The sequence below is a fragment of the Eurosta solidaginis genome, chromosome 1 (assembly GCF_040869045.1).
Source record: "Eurosta solidaginis isolate ZX-2024a chromosome 1, ASM4086904v1, whole genome shotgun sequence".
Taxonomy (NCBI): domain Eukaryota; kingdom Metazoa; phylum Arthropoda; class Insecta; order Diptera; family Tephritidae; genus Eurosta; species Eurosta solidaginis.
Genome location: NC_090319.1, coordinates 309412684 through 309434127, shown reverse-complemented (window position 1 = coordinate 309434127; position 21444 = coordinate 309412684). Strand labels below are relative to the sequence as shown.

The following is a 21444-nucleotide window of genomic DNA, read 5'->3' as shown; positions in this document are numbered from 1 at the left end:
TGTGCATATGTATATATGTATGTATGTGAGAATTTCATAAAACCGCAAATAAATATGAAGACTAAACATTTTGTTCATCTTCTTATTAGTTTGTAAGTTTGTGTACCTGTATTTAGGCGCATACGTTCTAGCTGATCTATAAGAAAAAGCTTCGAATTGTTTGTTTTGTGTTCTGAATGCAAGAAAAAAAGAGCTTAGAAGTTCATCAGTGCAGGAGAGTATCGAGCTCAGATTTTAAATGGGGGGACTCTAAATTTTTAAAGGGTCCATATTTCTAAAGTATATAAGTGTGGGCGAAATATAAAAATTCTATTTTATCCCCAACTATACTTCAACTGTCTGTGCTTAACATATAAGAAGCCTACCATTACAAAAATATTTCTTTATTAATTTTTATAATGTTTGCGATGTTCAACGCTTTAAAGCATACGATAATAGATTTATTGTAAAGGAAATAGCTGTGGTCCTCAACAATGAAGAATTCCATTGCTTCCACATAAAAGATCGATTTGAATTTTCTGATCTGAGTAAGGAAAATCAACGACAAGCTAATTGTTTAATGTTACACCACCATAATTTATTATGGTCCTATGGAAGCGATAGTTTTAAATCTGTAAAAAACTATTTGATGTCAGCATTGAAGAACATAAAAGTTTATGTTAAGGGGCGACAAAAAAGTGTATGGATAGCAGAGTTCCTCCAAAAGCCGGTGTTTAACATTAAAGAGGAGAGTACAGGATGTGATGGAATGAATCTCTCTAGATTATATAGTTTACACCCAGATGTTGTGCGTTGTCAATATCATTTTCATACTGATTGTAATGTGAAAATCAACCAACGACAAATTCGTTGTGCTTTAAAATCAGCATATATTTTGTTCAAATACATATCGGGTAGTAATTTAAATGTATAATGAAATAAAATATAATTAGAAATCTTAACTTTAGTGTTTTTATTTTAAAAGGGTGAGAATTAGAAGAAGAAGAAAAGTAAGTATATAAATACATTGTTTTCTAATATCAACCTCATTTTAAATTGACGTAAACAAAGGGATATATCAATGAATTTTAAATTTTATATCTCATTATTATTATTATTTGTTTTCAAAACTACCTACGGAGCACCATTTTGGGAAAACCTAGATAGTAATGCGCTTGCGATAAACCAAAACTCGAAAAGTATTCAATTTAATTTAACATTACCGAATAGTAATGATATTTTATCAATCAATATTTCATTATTATTACTAAAACAAAGTGAGCCTCTTTTAACTAATGACAAAGAAGAAATTGAAGTGTTGTCAACGATACCATTATTTTCACCATCCACAACAATCGCACCATCGTCTAAAGATGATTTTTCAACGGAAGCCTATGAGAACTTTTACTATAGATGAAGCTATAATAGAGGCATTTCGTAGAGAGCTCATTGAAAAGGAATCTGACATTGGAGGAATCATTGAGGCAAAACAAGCATTTTATCGACATTTTAAATTGGAATATGATAATTTTGATCTACCAATTCGTTGTACTTATGATAGTAGATACGTGGAAAAAATGTTGAACATCAAATGCTTTGAATATCGTGAAATTGAAACTGAACGAATTCTTAGTAATGGTGATATTGAAAAGATTCTAGTGCAGAATACTTCATTTAAAAGACCACATATAGAAATAATTGATGTGAAAAACTATAGACAAACATATAATATGATCATTGTATACTATGACTCACACAGGTATAGATAAAAATAAAAAATAAAAACCGGTATGAAATTACCTAATTTAATAAAAATTTTACTTATTTGCCTGTTTCACTTAAGTTATGGAACAAGTTATCCCTATAATCAATTTATGAATCAAGAACAAAATATAAACAGCTTTAGAAATGTTTAAAATAGTAAACAGACTAGTTTTGAATACAATATTCCAAACACTTCATTACGTATAAAAATAAATGTAACAATTCAATCGTTAGATCAGAATTTTCCTGAGCTCAACCCATCATTATTAAAAACAACAGCAACAACAACGCAGAGCCCTGGGGGATCTTTTAGACAAACTATCCGCGATCAAAGGAGTGAGTCACATGGTGTGAAAAAAGTATCAGTATCTTTTAGCTGTAATCGACACATTTTCCAAAAAAGCATGGGCTGAAGCAGTTAAAGATAAAACTAAAGAAAATGTCACAAATACAATGGCTAAGATTTTAAATTCAAGTAACCGAATACCGAAAAACCTGCAAACAGATGATGGAAAGGAATTTTACAATACCGGGTGGCTGATGAAGGCCGCTACCAAAAAAAAATTAAATAACTTTTTTTCTATTTAATGAATCTGGTTAATTTTTTTTTTATTTTGCAGATTGACTTTTACATTTAACAAAAATGGATAACTGGGACACTGAAACAAGAATTTGGATTGTCCGCCGCTATCACGCACTGGAGTCCGTAGTTTCGGTTCAAAGAGAGTATAGGCGCACGTTTGGCGGCAATCCTCCGAGCAGATGGACCATAATGAGACTTGTAAACAATTTTGCCGAGCATGGGGCAGTCAACAGAAAACCTTACCATCGAAACCCTTCAGTTCGAACGGAGGAAACAATCGCTGCTGTAGCTGCTGCCATACAAAACAATCCACGTGTTTCGACAAGAAGTTTATCTGCTCAAATGGGTGTAAGCAGACAGTCATTACAGTCAATTATGCACAAAGATTTGGACTTATTCCCATATAAAATTCAAATAGCCAGCAAACTGAACGCTGCAGACTTGCCGATTCGCTTGGAATTTTGCCAGAAGATGCTTCAAATGGTGGAAGAGGATGGAAACATGTTGAACTGTCTTTTCATGTCTGACGAGGCCCATTTCGATTTAAACGGCAACATAAACAAACAAAATTGTCGAATATGGAGTGCTTCCAACCCACATATACTCCATGAGACGGAATTGCATCCACTTCGTGTCACAGTGTGGAGTACAGTTTCATTACGCTGCATTATCGGGCCCTACTTCTTCGAAGAAAACGGTCACACCGTTATGGTTACTGGAGACCGTTACTTGAGCATGTTGAGAGAGTTTTTCTATCCAGAATTATGCCGAATGAGAATTTCTTTCAACTCTGTGTGGTTTCAGCAAGATGGTGCAGCTCCTCACATAGCCCGACCTGTTATGACAGAATTGCGACGAAAATTTCCCAATAAGCTGATATCCAGAAACTCCACATTCTGTTGGCCACCCAAGTCGCCTGACCTTACTGCACCTGATTTTTCTTGTGGGGTTATTGCAAACAGGAAGTCTACAAAGCAAAACCAACAAATTTGAATGAACTAAGGCAATCCATTCGAGAAACAATTGCGGCTATTCCTATCTCAACTCTCCAAGCAGTAATGAACAACTTTTTGGTAAGATGCCGCATATGCATCAACGAGCAGGGGGGGCATTTAAAGTCCATTATGTTTAAAACTAATTAAGCTATATTTAATAAAATTGAATGGGCGTTAACATAAATAAAAGAAAAATGAATTCCATACACTGAAAAAAAAATTATTTGAGTTTCTTAAAGTAGCAAAATTCATGAGCCACCCTGTACTAACTTTAAGAGATTATTACAAACAAAAAATATAAATCATTATTCAACATTTTCATCATTAAAAGCATCTATAATAGAGCGATTCAATAGAACATTAAAAGGAATGATGTGGAAAGAATTTAGTTTTCGGGGAACTTATAAATGTTTTGATATCTATAAAAATTTAGTCAATGATTATAATAATACTATTCACAGGACCATCAAAATGACTCCAAATGAGGTAAATTCCTCGAATGAACAACATTTATTGGACACTGCATACAACAATTTAAAAGTTTTTCATAGACCAAAATTTAAAATTAATGATGAGGTTAGAGTAAGTAAATATAAACATGTATTTGAAAAAGTGTAGACACCAAATTGGACAACAGAAGTTTTTAAAATAAAGTACATTAAAAACAAAAAACCCTACAACATATATACTTGAAGACGATCATGGTAATGCTATTAAGGGAGGATTTTACGAATATGAACTTTTGAAAACTAAACTCCCTCATGTATATTTAATTGAAAAAGTTTTGAGACGTCGAAATAATAGAGTTTATGTTAAATGGTTAGGATTCTCTTCTGAACACAATTCGTGGGTGGATGTTAATGATTTAAATTAATAAAGTAAATAAATAAACAAATAAATAGAAAAGTGTTTTAATAATTATTTCAGTTAGGTATTTAATGATAGCCTATCAACATGTCGATTACATTAACAATAAGTGGTAATTCATCTATACTGATTGCAAATTAATCAGTTTTGACTCATATCATACAATTCCAAATTTGGACAAAGAAAACAATTTGTTTCACATTGGATCGAATGTTATTGATATACCTGTTGGAACATATAAAATGGATGATATAGTTGAGACAATTACTTAAATATATGACCCTTCAAATCAAGGGTATATTAAAAAAAATTGTTTTTGTATTGATTCGAGACTGTCTGCATGGACTTGATAACGTGGATTCCAAATTATCGAGCCATATTCTAATATTGGCCTAACTAATGTTGTAAAAAGTGCTTTAGTTATGTAAGGGTCGTTAAATTCTTTTGACCACCGTTTAACAAATGCAAAAACACCTGTAGCATTAATATGAAGATTGAAACTAAGTTTTGAATCCATCATGACTCCCAAGTCAATAAAATTATTTACAGTTCCTAGACTATAGTTGTTAATTGTATATGAAGCTGGTGGCGAAACTCTCCGAGAAAAACACATGAATTTACATTTTTTGAGATTGAGCGGCATATAATTTACATTGCACCTGGTAACCAAGTGATTTAAATCCATTTGAAGCAAGGAATGTTCCTCAACCGAGGCACATGATTTGAAAAGTTTTACATCGTCTGCGTACATCAAGATTTTTGAGTATTTAATTGTACCAGATATATCGTTTATGAACAACAAGAACAGAATCGGACCAAGATGGCTGCCCTGAGGAACACCAGAAGAAACATTGATGACCCCAGAAAGCGTATTTTTAAAGATTACTTTTTGCGTACGATAACCAAGATACGAAGAAATCCAACATATAAGACGGGGTTGAAAACCGAGTTGACTGAGTTTATGAATAAGTAATGGGTGTGATACTTTGTCGAAAGCTTTACTGAAATCGGTGTAAATTACATCAGTGTGAAGGCCTTTTCTAAATCCATTAGAAACGTGGGTGGTAAATTCTAGTAAATTGGTGAAAGGTGATTTGCCCTTACAGAACCCATGCTGCGAGCTTGCAATTATGGGGGAAATAGAGAATGTTAGGTGGTGGCTAACAATAGCCTCAAATAACTTTGGGATAGCGGATAACTTTGCTATGCCCCGGTAGTTTTCTATTGAAGACCTGCTTCCATTTTTATGAAGCGGAATAAGAAAAGATTCCTTCCATATTGTTGGGAAAACGCCATAAATTAAAGATAAATTAAATAAATCTGTTAGCGGCTGATAGATGTTTGCGGCACAGTTTTTAAGAAAGTGTTTCGGGATCCTGTCGGGGCCGTATGAATATGATACTTTTAAAGTTTTTAAATAAGATAATACATCTTCTGAAGATATAAATGGAGCTCTGATTGAACAACATGAATCAATATGGTATGGGTATTCATTAGGTGAAAAGTTGGTCTCAATAGAGTAATTTGATTTGAAAAATTCCGCAAAGAAGTCGGCGATCTCTTGATCATCGCTGGAAATATTATCTTGGAATTTCATGGATGATGGAAACCCTTTCACCCTGCGTTTAGAGTTTACGAATCCGTAAAATGCCTTCGGGTTGCAAGTTATATTTCTTTTCATTTTACAAAGATAAGCTTTGTAACACTTTTTGTTCAATTGAAAATACTTGCAGCGTAGAATCGAGTACTGTAAGTAACGGTTATGTAAACCCGTCTTTTTGAACAACTTGAAAGATCGCGACTTTCGAACTGAAATTATGAGCTTTAAGGAAGAAGTAAATATTGATAAAGAATGCTCAATTGGTCCATTACAAGGTTTCAGTAGAAGAGTACTGAAGCCGGGGATTGTACATTACTCTGACAATCCAGTGGATATAACAAAAATAAACACGATATCTGTTGAACGTAATATCATCAACGGATCATATATAAATGAACTATCTGTGCACACAATTCATCAGTTTTCGCTTAGAGTTAGTCCAGGATATAACATCTCAGAAACACCTGCTAATGTTATATATTTACCGGTTAATACACGTCAAATAAGCACTATAGTTCTTAGAGTTGTTGATCAAACTGGTAGTTTGGTTAATTTTCGTGGAGATAACATATCAATAAGACTGAATTTAAAACCTATCTAAAAAATGATAATTTTCAATAAAAAGCCACCACATACAGATTTTTTTAATAGTTTTCAATCAGCCTCAAAAGTATTGGCTACAAAAACCAAAAATCTACACTCTAAAGAAGTAAAATCTCCTGATCAACATAAAATTGATTTAACCCCCGAGAATAAGGAGTTCCTAATAAGTCTAGGATTTAGTTTAAAAAATTAGTGATATAATAAACGTTTTGCACAAAAAGCAGCAAAAGCAAACAAAGCAGATCTTGAGGTAAATTTGGTCAAAGACAAATCCCGTACGCAGCGCAGCAACAACAACACCAAGCAAACTAACACGAGTTAACACCTTTAGACCCTAAGTAGATAGATATATACATATATACATACCAAACACACACATAATTATTGTTTACGAATTAAAATATCTGTAAGCAATAACAATAACAATAACCTTTTTCCCTTCAAGAGATAATGAAGAACAAACAAAGAAACATAATCTTGTTTGTCTCATAAGTAACAAAGCATTTTGATAACATTATACTTAACATGTAAACATCTTTCGAATAACTACCTTGTCAATGAACAAACAATATTTAGAATTAGTATAAATAGAAGTAAACACAAAAATGTAGTCAGTTCTGAAAATAAACGAAGATTGAAAGAAGCTTCTCCTTATATTTTTATTTCAACTTCCAACACGGACTCATAACTGGGGGCTCAACCGAACCTTAAGCCTTTTTTCTATTGAAAAAATCAATCCACGGGAAGAAAGACTTCCAACACTCGTTTATTGAAAAAAGTGGATAAATAATAATAAAAAAAAAAATCTGAAAAATTGAGACAAAAAAGTGAAGTGAAAATCTGGATACTTTACGGAGACTTCGGAGCGGAAAAAAGCAAAAATCCTACGACGAACACAGAAACATAAATAAGTGTACAATGGAACAACAACTGGCCCAAATAAAAATACTGACGAACCAGATGCAGCAACAAAAAACGGAATTCATGGAGAAAATTGCCTCACTAGAACAACGAAACGCTCCGGAAGCATTGGTTTTGTACGAAGAGGTAAAACTAAATATTAATGACGCCAAGGATATCGACCTTGAGCTTTTCAAATCCCTACCAAAATTTGACGGGGATATGGAGCAATGGAGATCGCAAGTGTGGACATTCATGGAAGCTATAAAGACCTTCCAAGACCACCCCAAATATTACAGTGCTCTGGGAATAATGCGCACAAAAATTACTGGACCCGCTGCTAACGTTCTGACGAACCACAACACCCAATTGAATTTTTATTCAATCATTAATAGATTGGATTGCAGACCAACGCCCACTATATGTGCTTCTGGATGAAATGAAGCGAATCACACAGGGTAGAAAAACCCTTGCCGAATTCCACAGCGATGTTTCTAAGGCACTTAATTTAGCCCTATCAAAAATTGAGATGTCCAATGATCACAAGGGAATGATAGCATACGCTAATCAGGAGGCAATAAGGACGTTTATTCTTGGGTTAAACTCCAAATATACAAGCGGTACATTGTACAGCCATAACCCAGAAAATTTGGAATCGGCATATGCGATAGCTTCTACCATTTTTCACGACAATGAGAATGCGGAATTCGAGACACGGCCCAGACTAGAAAGTAACAGCAGACGGCATCAACACAGCACAAACCGAAACACCTACTCACAACATAAAGAGGAAAGATATTACAAGCCAAACGTAAGGATGCAGAATCACAACTACCAGGCAAGTAGTTTTAATCAACAACACCAACAACAACCACCACAGCGACAACAACAACCCACACCTACTCCAATGGACATAGACCAATCCAGACAATTCATGCAGACAACCAAGTACAATAATGCCGTAAGTCAAAATCCTTTTAAATCCAACCATGTATATAAAAGAGATAGGGCATCTAGCTACAATAACGCCACTTCTCCGCCAGATAGGAAGTTCCAAAGAATTAACCAATTAAATAGAGAAGATCTAGAGTCAGTGGATGTACCTAATTAGGAAGAACAATTTGAAACAGGCAGTACTTTTTTAGGCGAATAAACGGGTTGCCTTGCTTACAAACAAAATGCGGCCTAACCGGCACACCCGTTACCTTATTAATTGACACAGGCTCCACTAACAATTACATTAATATAAATTGTAATATAGGAAAATCTATTAAATTAAAACCATTTAAACCAAAAGCTTACATGGTTACTCAATTGTAAATTCTAAAAAAGTTATAAAGATGTACGGGCATCATTTAACGTTCTATGAAATAAGGGAACTAAACGACTTTGACATGATACTCGGAGAACAGGGATTACGCCAAATGAAGGCAGAAGTTAGGTTATTTGACTATAGCTTGAAGTATTAGAAGAAGAAGATCCTGGCAGCAGAACCAAGGATTAATTATACAATAAATAACGAAAAATTTAAAGATCAGGTGGAAGAGCTAATGAATAGAAATAATAATACAAATGGTAAATTGCCTTTTACAACCACAATACAAGCAGCTATCAAGACCGAATCGGAAGACCCTATATGGACAAAACAATACCCATATCCCATGTCCGATCACGACTTTGTCAAGAAAGAAATTGAGAAACTCTTAAACGACGGTATAATACAACCAAGCAAAAGCCCATATAATTCACCTATATGGACTGTACCAAAAAAGGGCACCGATGACCAAGGCAAGCCCAAACGGAGAATGGTTGTTGACTTCCAAAAGATAAATTCTCATACGATTACTGACAGATATACAATTCCAGATATTAATATGACAATACAAAACCTCGGAAAAGCCAAGATTTTTTCCACAATAGATTTAGAATCAGGGTTTCACCAGATTTTAATTAAAGAACCTGATCGAGAAAAGACAGCATTCTCTGTCAACGGCGCAAAGTATGAATTTATCAGAATGCCATTCGGGTTAAAGAATGCACCCTCCATATTTCAACGATGCGTTGACGACATCCTTAGAGAGTATATCGGAAAGTTCGCGTATGTTTATATTGATGACGTACTAATTTATTCATCTACACCAGAAGAACATATGGAACACATCCGGATTATAATTAACGCACTTCATAATGCTAACATGAAAATTTCTGACGAAAAGTCAAATTTTTTCCAGGTTTCAGTTGAATACCTTGGACACATTATAAAACATAATAGAGTTACGGTAGACCCAAAAAAATTCGAAACTATAAAGAAATACCCAAAACCAAAAAATTTTAAAGAATTGAGATCTTTCCTAGGACTTGCTAGTTACTACAGGAAGTTTTTAAAGGATTTTGCTAAAATCACGAAACCTTTAACGATTAATTTGAGAGGAGAATTAGGAATGGTATCAAAAAATCAAAGTGCTAAAATACCAATACAATTAGATACAGCAGCCGAAGAAGCCTTGGAAAAAATAAAAAACGCTCTACAAGAGCAAGTTGAACTTTTCCAGCCTGATTTCTCTAAACCATTTAGTCTAACAACCGATGCTAGTAATTCGCTATCGGGGCAGTTCTGTCACAAAATCGTCACCCGATCGCATTCATTTCACGCACTCTAAGTGAAACAGAACAAAACTATAGTACCAATGAAAAAGAACTACTAGCAATCGTTTGGTCCTTGCAAAAACTTAGAAATTATTTGTATGGTGTGGCAAACTTGACAATTTACACGGACCACCAATCGCTAATATTTTCAATTTCCGAAAAAAATCCGAATGCGAAATTAAAGCGTTGGAAAAACCTAATTGAATAATACGGTGCCAAACTTGTATATAAACCTGGACACCAGAATGTCGTTGCAGATGCGCTTTCGCGACAACAAATAAATACTTCAACGAATTGTTCCGACCATTCGCAACAAAGTTCTCCTGTAGAAATTATGAAGAAAGTTAAACAACCACTTAACGCTTTCAGAAATCAAATAATTGTGTTACAAGATAATGAAAGGAATGAAGTCCTCAGTCAAACAATATTTCCTGGTCGGTTTAGACATACAATATTTTATAGAGAAACCCCGGACTTACTATCTAAACTTAAAGATGTACTTAACCCAAAAGTTACTAATGCGATAAAGATAGATGAGGAAATACTGTTTCACTTAAAACAAGAAATTGTCTCCGCCTTCCCTAATTATAACCTAGTGCTAGCCCAAAATAAGTTAAACGACGTAACTTCTCCAAACGAACGAAGAGAAATCATCACAAAAACACATAAACGTGCGCATAGGAACTACAAAAATAACACGCAAGAAATATTGTTGACTCAATACTGGCCCAATATTAAATAAATGTGCCATAAACTAGCCGTAGACTGTGATATATGTCTACAGCGTAAATACGAAAGACAGCCAAATAAACAACCTATTGGAAAAAGTCCAATACCAACACAAGTAGGAGAGTATATACAGATGGATATTTTCCATATCAACAACAAACAATACCTTAGTTCTACAGATAGATATTCCAAATAATGCTTCTTACGAAAATTGGACACAAAGACAAACTGCCACGAATACATAGAAGAAGTACTCACACAAGTCTACCCAAATGCCAAGTACCTCATGACTGATAACGAAAGTATATTTAAGAGCAACATAACGAAATTCTTGTACAGCCGGCTACAAATAACACACTCAGTTACGCCTGTACATCATTCAACTTCAAACGCTCAAGTTGAACGGATACATAGCACTCTAATTGAACTTTGCCAAAGTTTAGCTGCAGAAAATAATACTGCTCCCGGTGTCGAATTATTCAACGCAGTTCGCCAATACAATAGGACGATACAGTCCACAACAGGATATAAACCCGAAGAGGTTTTTTACAACCGAGACAAATATCCTAATATCAATGACATACTTGTGGATAAACAAGAGAAACTCCTCAGGCACCATAATAAAAAAGGAAAACAATTATATATAAACCAGGTGATACAATTTATAGCCGAACAGATCGGCGTAATAAACTTGCAACAAAGTACAATAAACACAAAGTAAAAGAAGATCGTGGGGACACAATCCTAACAGCGAGGGGAAAAATCATTCACAAGGACAGTATAAGGAAAACTAGCACACCATGCAATGAATAGGCTTCATAATTTTAATAATAGCTACCTACGGATTTTGCGATAAGATCACAGACTTGTCTGGTAAGAAATATGTTCTTAGTGTTAGATAGTGTATATACCTACGAGAGTTCATCCTACCTTTACCATATATCGAACTTATCTATAATATTAGAACCGTATGAAAAAATTGTGCTAACTAGTTATGACTCAACTCAAAACGAAGAAAAAAATATATTAATTGAAAAAATAGAAGCTTTGAAGTCACAGTTAAAGCCATCCGAGTATCGTGCCAAACGTGCCATAAATTTTTTAGGATCAGTATTAAAATTTGTAACAGGAATACCAGATTAAGATGATCTTGTAGAAATTAAAACAGGACTTAACCAGCTTATTGAAAATAATAATCAGCAAAGGAAAATAAATTCCAGGTTTGAAAAAATTTTAGCAACACTAAATCCAGAATTAATTTTTGATCAGTCAGTACTTACAGAAATATATAACGAATTATTAACTATTACAAATACCATTAACTTTGCGAAAACAGTAAATTTCTTCTCTGGTACACTTAATTTTAGAGATATACAGCAAGTAATAAAAAACGAAATATATGATATTCCCATAATAAATGTACTAGAATATTCTGACATACACGTATGTACCTTTAATGATGCTATTATTACAATTTACAAATATCCTGTAATAACCGAAAAATGTAAAATGTATAATCTTACTCCATTAGCCTTTAAATATGAAAAATATCAGCTTTATAATAGAATTGCTTTATGTAATAATAAATTCACCAACTTATCAAAATGTAAAAATTATGTAGGGACTTATATTTGTAAAAAAGAACCAAATGATAATTGTACCATTCCTTTATTATTAAAACAAAAAGCACATTGTAATATAATTCAAGAAAATAATATTCCCTTACAAGTAATAGACGACGGTAACATTATTATCGACTATGAACACACATGGAACGGACTTAAAATAAATGGTCCACATTTAATCCAATTTAATTTTAATACAACAATTGATAATAAAACTTATGTTAACCACAAACAAGAAATAAAAAATGCAATACATGCTCACCAGAATGAAATAGTCAATGTACTAAGAATTCTAAACTCCGAAACAGATTATAAGTTTACTAACATACAAAAAATGTATAAATTATTAATGCCAATTGAGGAACATCCTTGGAAAATTACTTTATATATGACCATAGCAGTATTTATATTAATTTTAATTACGTACTCAATTATAAAATTTTATGCTTATCGACAATTGCAATTAAATATTAACCGCCAAAGAAACTTCGAATTAGCTTATCTAACCGAATTACAACGAAAACAAAACCTAAGCTGTTGAAATGAGGACATTTCATTTTCAACACAGGGGAGAGTTAACACCTTTAGACCCTAAGTAGATAGATATATACATATATACATATATACATATATACATATATACATACCAAGCACACACATAATTATTGTTTACGAATTAAAATATCTGTAAGCAATAACAATAACAATAACCTTTTTCCCTTCAAGAGATAATGAAGAACAAACAAAGAAACATAATCTTGTTTGTCTCATAAGTAACAAAGCATTTTGATAACATTATACTTAACATGTAAACATCTTTCGAATAACAACCTTGTCAATGAACAAACAATATTTAGAATTAGTATAAATAGAAGTAAACACAAAAATGTAGTCAGTTCTGAAAATAAACGAAGATTGAAAGAAGCTTCTGCTTATATTTTTATTTCAACTTCCAACACGGACTCATAACTCACGCTAGGCAAACAAACCGATTTGAAAGGAAAACGCAGCAGTGGCAAAAGCAACAGAATTTGTTCTCACTGTGGTTGGCGTAACCATACGTCAAATGCATGTAAATATGCACAATCTCGATGTAATTCGTGCGGAAAAGTTGGGCACTTGGCTTCAGTTTGCCGCAGTAAAAACAATAAAACCATTAATTATGTATCTGACTCAGATGAGTCTAACGAAATCGATCATTTTAACAATTTCATTTTTAATGTTTCTCCTTCAGGTCCAACTGAGGTATATTCGCTTACTATCAAAATCGATGGAATACATGTGAGAATGACTTGCGATACTGGCGCCCCATGTGTAATGATACCTTACAGTCTTTACAACAAACTTAAAGGCAAGAAACGCTTAATATCGTGTTCAGTTCCGTATGTAAGTTACAACGGCGATAAGATTAAGTTGTTGGGTGAGTACAATGCAATGGTGTCGTATCAAGGTATTAAGCGAAAATTAGCAGTTATTGTTGCGAATAGCGACAATCCACCTTTATTGGGCAGGTCATTTCTGAGGGCATACAATTTTGAGCTAACGCAAGTCAACCTAGTAACAAATGAACAAAATTATGCTGTGATAATTGAGCAAATAAAGTCAGAATATTCGGAAGTTTTTAATGGTCGACTAGGAAAGTATGTTAATCACCAAATTTCATTGCAAATTAATGATAATGCAAAACCAGTGTTCTTTAAGCCGCGCACGGTAACACTTGCTTGGAAAGATAAGATTGAAAAACAGTTGCGTGAATTAATAAAGCAAGATATTTTAGAGCCCATTGACAATTCGGATTGGGGCACGCCCTTAGTCCCAATTTTAAAGCCAAATGGCGAATTGCGAATCTATGGTGATTATAAAGTTACGCTTAACAAATATTTAGTTGACTTCAGGTATCCACTACCTAGAATAGATGAGATTTTTTCCTCTTTGCAAGGCTGCGAAATATTTACCAAACTTGATATGTCAAGCGCGTACAACCAATTAGTATTGGATGAAAAGTCTCAGCTTCTATGTAGTTGGAGTACGCACATAGGTACCCTGAAGGTAAAACATTTACCCTTTGGTATAAAGGTAGCAGCGCCAATTTTTCAAAAGACGATGGAAAGTTTGTTTTGCAATATTCCACACGTCGTTGTCTATCAGGATGACATTACCATAGCAGGTAAAAATTTCCAACAACATCTGGCAACCCTAAAGTTTGTTTTAAGCAAGTTAAAATCTTCAGGGCTTACGTTAAATTTAAAGAAATGTGAGTTTTTTAAGACCGAAATATCGTATTTGGGTTTCACTATCGACAAAACAGGGCTAACAAAAAATAATGATCGTATTTCAAGTGTTTCAAAATCACAACCTCCAACAAATATCCGTGAATTAAGAGCGTTCATAGGCATGGTAAATTATTATTCGAAATTCATTTCTAACTTTGCTCATAAAATGGCTCCATTGTATGAGCTGCTGCAGAAAGACGTTAAATTTACTTGGTCGAAAAGTTGCCAAAATGCGTATGAATTAATCAAAAGTGAAGTTACATCAGACCAAGTGCTGGACCATTACGACCCCAAAGTGCCCATGATACTATCGACGGATGCAAGTAATTTCGCAGTGGCTGGCATTCTTTCTCACGAATTTCCAACAGGCGAAAAAAGGCCAATTGCATTTGTATCTAGCACTATCGAAAACAGAAAGAAACTATAGTACCTTAGAAAAGGAGGCCTTGGCAATAGTATTTTGTCTTATTAAATTGAAACAATATTTGTTAGGAAATCATTTCACACTACGAACTGATCATAAACCTCTTTTGACAATTTTCGGTGAAAATAAAGGACTGCGTGACCCAGTTCTGTCAAAATTGACTGAAGCAATTTAGAGAGGAATTGTTAAAAACCTCAAGGGTGTCGAATACCAGGATTTAGGGATAAGGACTTGGAACTGTCGGTCGAAAGCGACTGTATTTTGTGGGGATACAGGACAGTAATTCCAACCAAATTAAGACAAAATGTCCTAATGGAGTTACACAGGTCACATTTAGGCATTGTAAAAACTAAAGCCTTAGCCGGGTCATACGTTTGGTGGCCTAAAATAGATGAAGATATCGAAAAACTTATCCGTAACTGTTTTCCTTGTCAAGAGCTTCAAGTGAATCCAGAGAAAAGCAAACTAATTCCATGGAAACCATGTGACTCAATAAATATGGAGTCGAATTCATATTGATTTTGCTGGTCCCATAAATGGTCACTATTTATTCATTGTCATCGACTCGCTCTCGAAATGGGCCGAGGTTTTTAAAACCAAAGACATCACATCTACGTTTACAATAGGTAAAATAAGAAAACTTATTTCGCGTTATGGGCTACCTGACACCATAGTAAGTGACAACGGTAGGCAGTTCACGTCTGACGAGTTTAATAGGTTCCTAAAATTAAACAACATAAGACAAATATTAACGGCACCTGGTCATCCGGCAACAAATGGCCAAGCCGAAAATTTTGTTAAAACTTTAAAAAAGGCAATATTCGCTGTTTTAAAAACATCCAAACATTCAAATTTAGAGACAATCATTTTGCAGTTTTTATTTGATTATCGCAACACGAAGCATTGTACCACTGGTGAGACTCCTGCAAAAATATTTTTCGGTAGGTCATTAAAAACGCGTTTTAGTTCATTACGACCACCGTTAGTTCAAAATAAAATAAGCGATAGCCAACAAAAAAGTATTTTAAATCACAGAGGACAACGCAGTGTAAAGTTTTCAAATGGTGAAAATGTCCTTATTCGCAACTACAAAAACCCAAATAAGCATTCATGGTCTCAAGCCACAATAAAGCAGCAACTTGGACCTCGTTCATACTATTGCATTTTAAAACACAACAACAAAATCATCAAAAGACACCTTGACCAAATTCGCGGTATTGAGTATCCAAAGTCTGACCAAGGTTTTCATGATACACACACAACGTCAGTGGTGGCAGATAAACCCTCCGACAACATCGTTGATAGTGGAGCAGAACAACCTCGATTGGACCTGGAAGAGGCTTACACTGATGATGACGGAAGAAAACTGAGACCACGACCCAAAGGAAAGGTTGTTAAACCAAATACATAAATAAGAAACTTTACTTAGATTAAGCATCTTCATGAATTGAATTGTTCATAAAAACGAAAGTACAATGTTTAGATACATACATAAGTAATTGAAACCATAACGAACTTATATAATTTCAACTTAAGTAGGAGCGTGTTATATACGTTCATCTGGCATCCTTGCTAATTATTCTTTATTACTCATTACTTATTACCTCATACTTATTCAGCAATGAGCGCACATACACACATGTAACATTCTGCTCATATGAATTATTAAATAAAGAGAATGAACATTCCATTGCTATGAACATTCCGTTGCTACGCTTAATGTAAAATAGACGTGTTAATACACCACAAAAACAATGATGAAATTCGGATCCCTATACAAAATCAAGACCTATATGTGTTACCTAGTGAGAGTATGCAATGAAAAATTATGTATCACTTAACGAATTTGAGAGTAAAAATCTAAAAAATGCAGGGTGGTGTCCATTTGAAAATATTAGCCTAAAGACTGGACATTTTAATTTTTGTATACCGTTGAAAAAACTGCTTGAATTCGCTGAAGATTTTGATAAAATTATTGTTAATTGTAAACATGAATTAATCTTAATACGAACCAAAGAAGATGATGCTGTTATGACGTCAACTACACCATCAGAAAAGCTTTTATTAAAACTTTTAAATAGTATGTACATGGAAAGTGCCACATGTTGAACTTTCAGACTCGTATCGGTTAACTATGTTGAGAACAATTAATAGCAAACAACCACTAAACATTTCGTTAAGAAGTTGGGATGTTTATCATAACCCGTCTCTACAGGAAAGCACTAATATCTTATGGAATGTCAAATTGGTTGGTGAAAATGAAAGACCTCGCTATATTATTTTAAGATTTCAAAATGAAAATAAATTTACACATTGTTACTTATTGGATGTTAAAGTTCACCTCAACTCCACTACATATCCATATGATGATCTTAATATTAAATTTGATCGAAATCGGTACTCTGTTATATGACATGTATTTGAAAATCAACAAAGTTACTATGGACGCACTCCCCAACCACTTTTATCGCCTGATCAATTTGTTCAACATGCTCCACTAATTGTTTTAGATGTTACACATCAGAATGAATCTATAAAAAGCGGTCCTATCGATATTCGGATTGAGCTAAAATTTCACAAGGCCGTATCTGCCAACACCGCTGCTTATTGTATACTCATCCATGATAAAATGTATGAATATATTCAATTTACCAATTTGTTCGAATGGATCGTTAAATGAAACTGAGTGAAATTGCTGACATCCTAAAGATATCAAAAAAATCTTTCATCGAGGCAATAATGCACCGTGTCATAAGTCTTTCGTAACAAGTTCGAACAGCTACGCCATCCATCATATTCTCCACATCGACTATTATAAGCGTTCCTCCAGATCAGTTAATAGAACGGCAACTTGCAATCGTAGACAACGGCAAACCCGTATTAATTAGGCAGACAGTTATTGAACATTTTGCCGAAAAACCTACTGAATTTTCCAACGAAAGATGCGTGTTTCAGGCACTTTTCTGAGTGACACTGTATTACTCGGTCGGATCGGTCGTGTCTCACGCGCCATCATGAGAAGACTCGTCATCATATGATATGTTAGATATAGGACGCAGATGCGAGCCTTTAGGCGTGGATAGAAAACCAAAACTTTTATTAAGATCTTTCTTTTCCAAAAAAAATGGCGTTTTTAAAATTATGCTTAGCAGATTTTAGATTGCTACGATCTTTCTTTTACAGCATCATTTAATCGACACAAATTTTTCATACAAACTTTCAAACTCATTCGATAGTATGCGAAGTGTAAACAAAAGGTGTACAATGAAAGTTAGTTAGTTGGTTTTAAAATTTGGCGAAACATTCATGAGAAAATAATCAAGATTAAAAAATATAACTTGCCTTCTGCAAGTGGGCCTTAGAGTGCGACAGATACTGTGATATCCATACAAAAAAAAATGGTTCAGACCTCTTATACTACTGGCCACAAAAGCTATCTGTTTCACAAACTGATATACCAGCGCAAACGTCTTTATCTTAGTACTTCAATTCTATATAGGCAAGGACTTACAAATTTTATTAACACCACCAACAAACTATTGAGCAGCGCCAAAAATCTGTTAGCGCAGTTTCGCATTGAGTTGATACCGGACTTTCCTCTTACTATAGAAAATATCTGAGCATAAAAAATATTCAATATTTTTTGTTCTTGGGAGATGCCTAGTACGATATAGTATATATTAATATAAAGTCTAGATAGATAGCTCGTTATCTACATATATACATATGTATATATACAAAATTACATTTGATTCTATTTATGTGTGTCTATTATTTTACTGTATAAAAACTAGTACATACATAGGTAGATATTTATTTTCATAGATCTAATTCTATTTGTATTATTACCATCTAGCAGTATGTGATCTAACCCCCAATTCCTTCACCGTTGTATTTTTTTTTAAAGTGCGTTAAATTTGTTTTGTTGATTTTAATTTCCCTGCTTATTTATTATTATACTCATAGCCATATGTATATGTACATACACATTTACCTTATAAATTAATATTTTCGGCCGACGCCTGGTCCTGGATTCAATAAACGACAGAAATGAGGTGTTGTCACGCGACAATTGACTTGCATGTGACGATGTCTTTGCCGCCCGGATTGTAGTCATTGTCGATTGGTTGAAGCACCATTGATATATTCATTGTGCCTTTTCGCCTACAAAAAATTAAATGAAAAATTATTGGAAAAAGCTATTGTAATATTATAACCAAGTTGAATAAATGTACAGCAGCGAACAGAAAAATAGCAGTGCCAATTTTATTTAATTTTCGTCAATTATGTACATATATTTATCTTTTTTTAGTTTTAATATTAAAAAAAACTGCTATGGGTTTTGTTACTGAAACTAAGCAAACCAATCTCAAAAATGTTTTCGAATAAATTCGAGAAAGTTTTACGAAAATGTATATCAATATAGGCCTCTGAATTTTTTTTTTTTGAGTATGCAGTTTTGTAGCCCAACCAAATTTTGGTATAAAAAAGTACAAGTTTTAGGTCTCATATAATTCGTATTGATTTTTGACAACTTTTTTCCCCCGGTTTCTTAGATTTTCCGTCATACAAAGTGTGATTTTTTTTTTTTTTTTTTTGTATGGAAAAAATTTGGAATACTCTTGGGAAAAAAAGGCACAAATCAAAGCGAAGTTTGACAGGCGTTGTAGCTTGTGCTCACAAAACTTAAATTGATTTGGCTGAACAACTGCAGACTCAAACAATTTTAGAGTATTCCCATTAAAAATTTGATATTTCGTCAAATGTTCTCCAATTTTTTCGAAAAGTTTCTGTTATAAAATTCACATTCACAAAATTCTAAAAACATCGCAAAAAAAATTGTTTAACACTGTCAAAGATATTTTTCTGTACGCTGATGTATGTATGTATGTATATAAGATCGTGTCTAAACAAAAGTTGTAAAACTTCGCCCCTTGCAAATACCACCGAAAATTTTTTTTAATTATCCGATTTTTTAAACTTTTATTATACTGAGAAGCTGTATAATTCTTTCGGATTTTCTTTTGAGCTCTGAAGACGTTTTCATATAATTCATCATTTCATAAAAAAAAAAAATGGAACAGCTCAAAATAAATTCACTCCACAAGTCCAAAATAATGGCATATCAATTATAATTCCCTTTCGTTTCACAATCTTGAACAATCAGAATCAGAGTAGCAGCATCGAAATAGGCTTTTGTTTATTTGCGAGTTACATAAAACATATTTTACAAACAAACGCTCATGTGCATATTTTTTGAATGAAAGCAATATATTTGGTTTTACTTTTTGACTTGCGTCGTTGCTCGTTAATCAACGACTAAGCCACCTCCACTTCGATGATTTTACTCTTACCAACACAGCCACAGTTTCAATTTTGGTGACTCATGCATTTTTTATTTCAAACTTTAGACTGATTTTCTCGGATCATTCCAACTCTACTAAAAATTAGCAATATTCTCCCAACTCAGCAAAAATGGAAATCACCTCAACAAAAACATTTAATTAAAAGAACACAAATATGCTCGGGTCTGTCTTCGGATGCGCTGAATACCCTTTACCTTGACAGATATCGCCTCATGGTTGATTTGGAGATTCGCTTTATCATAGAAAGTATTTAAAGAAGTATCAATACTTGGTATATCGATCTTATATGTATATGGGAGGTTCGATCAGAAAGTGAACTTTGGTGCGGAGATGTTTTTTTTACAATACTGGATACCGTTTGTATACAAACCTTCAATCAATCGAAAACTATTAAATTTTTACTTAAAATGCTTTTTTAACACCTTTTTTCCTCTTAAAGTAAAGTGTTGATTAAACTATTTCAATTTGGTAGAAGCTCGTTTTGAAAAAGCTGTTAAAAATTTGTGGTTTAACACACGAGTGATTAAAAAGAAAAATAACTGCATTAACTTATCATCGTTTAACTGAGCTGATTAAAATGCCAAACTATATAAGCTCTATACTATTATTATTAGATCTATCTAGTTGTTAGCTTTGTCCCACCCTCGACAAAAAAAGTCAAAATTTGTTATTTTAAATTTTGCAATTCGTTCTTTTTTATGATATTTGTTATACAATGTTAGAAACTCGTTTAAATTATATCCCTAAATTCTTAAAAAATTTTCGTAATTCAAATTTGTTTAGTTCATGGTATGATCCGATGGCGTGAACGATATTTTGAATCTTTGGAATACCTTACTAACCATTAACAAGTTCATTAAACGGTTTTCATACGAACATGTGACAAATGCTGTCCCACCCGTGACACTTTATTTTACATTATAGCAATAAAATCATTAAAGAGAAATTAATTACTATTGGGTTCCTTAAATATTCGTTTATCTAAAAGTATTTAAACAATAAAACCTACTTTCATATACATATTTGCAGAGCTTTTACAATTTATAACTTCACTAATGGATAGCGTATTTTATTACCCAACCCGTGCCAA

The 21444-nt window shown here is 33.5% G+C and overlaps 1 protein-coding gene across 6 annotated transcripts in view; it reads right to left on the bottom strand.

The window, feature by feature from the left end:
• Positions 1–21444, bottom strand: part of Ppcs (phosphopantothenoylcysteine synthetase) — a 167049-nt gene that overhangs the window by 73037 nt on the left and 72568 nt on the right. For 5 of the 6 annotated variants that reach the window (XR_010948988.1, XR_010948989.1, XR_010948991.1 and 2 more), the window contains exon 6: positions 18983–19152. Coding sequence is in view for 1 of the 6 variants with exons in the window: in XM_067761487.1 (XP_067617588.1) it covers positions 19102–19152 (51 nt within the window). In the remaining 5 variants the exon portion in view is untranslated. Of the gene's footprint in view, positions 1–18877; positions 19153–21444 lie in introns of those variants that run through there. The other variant, XM_067761487.1, reaches the window with a different exon arrangement.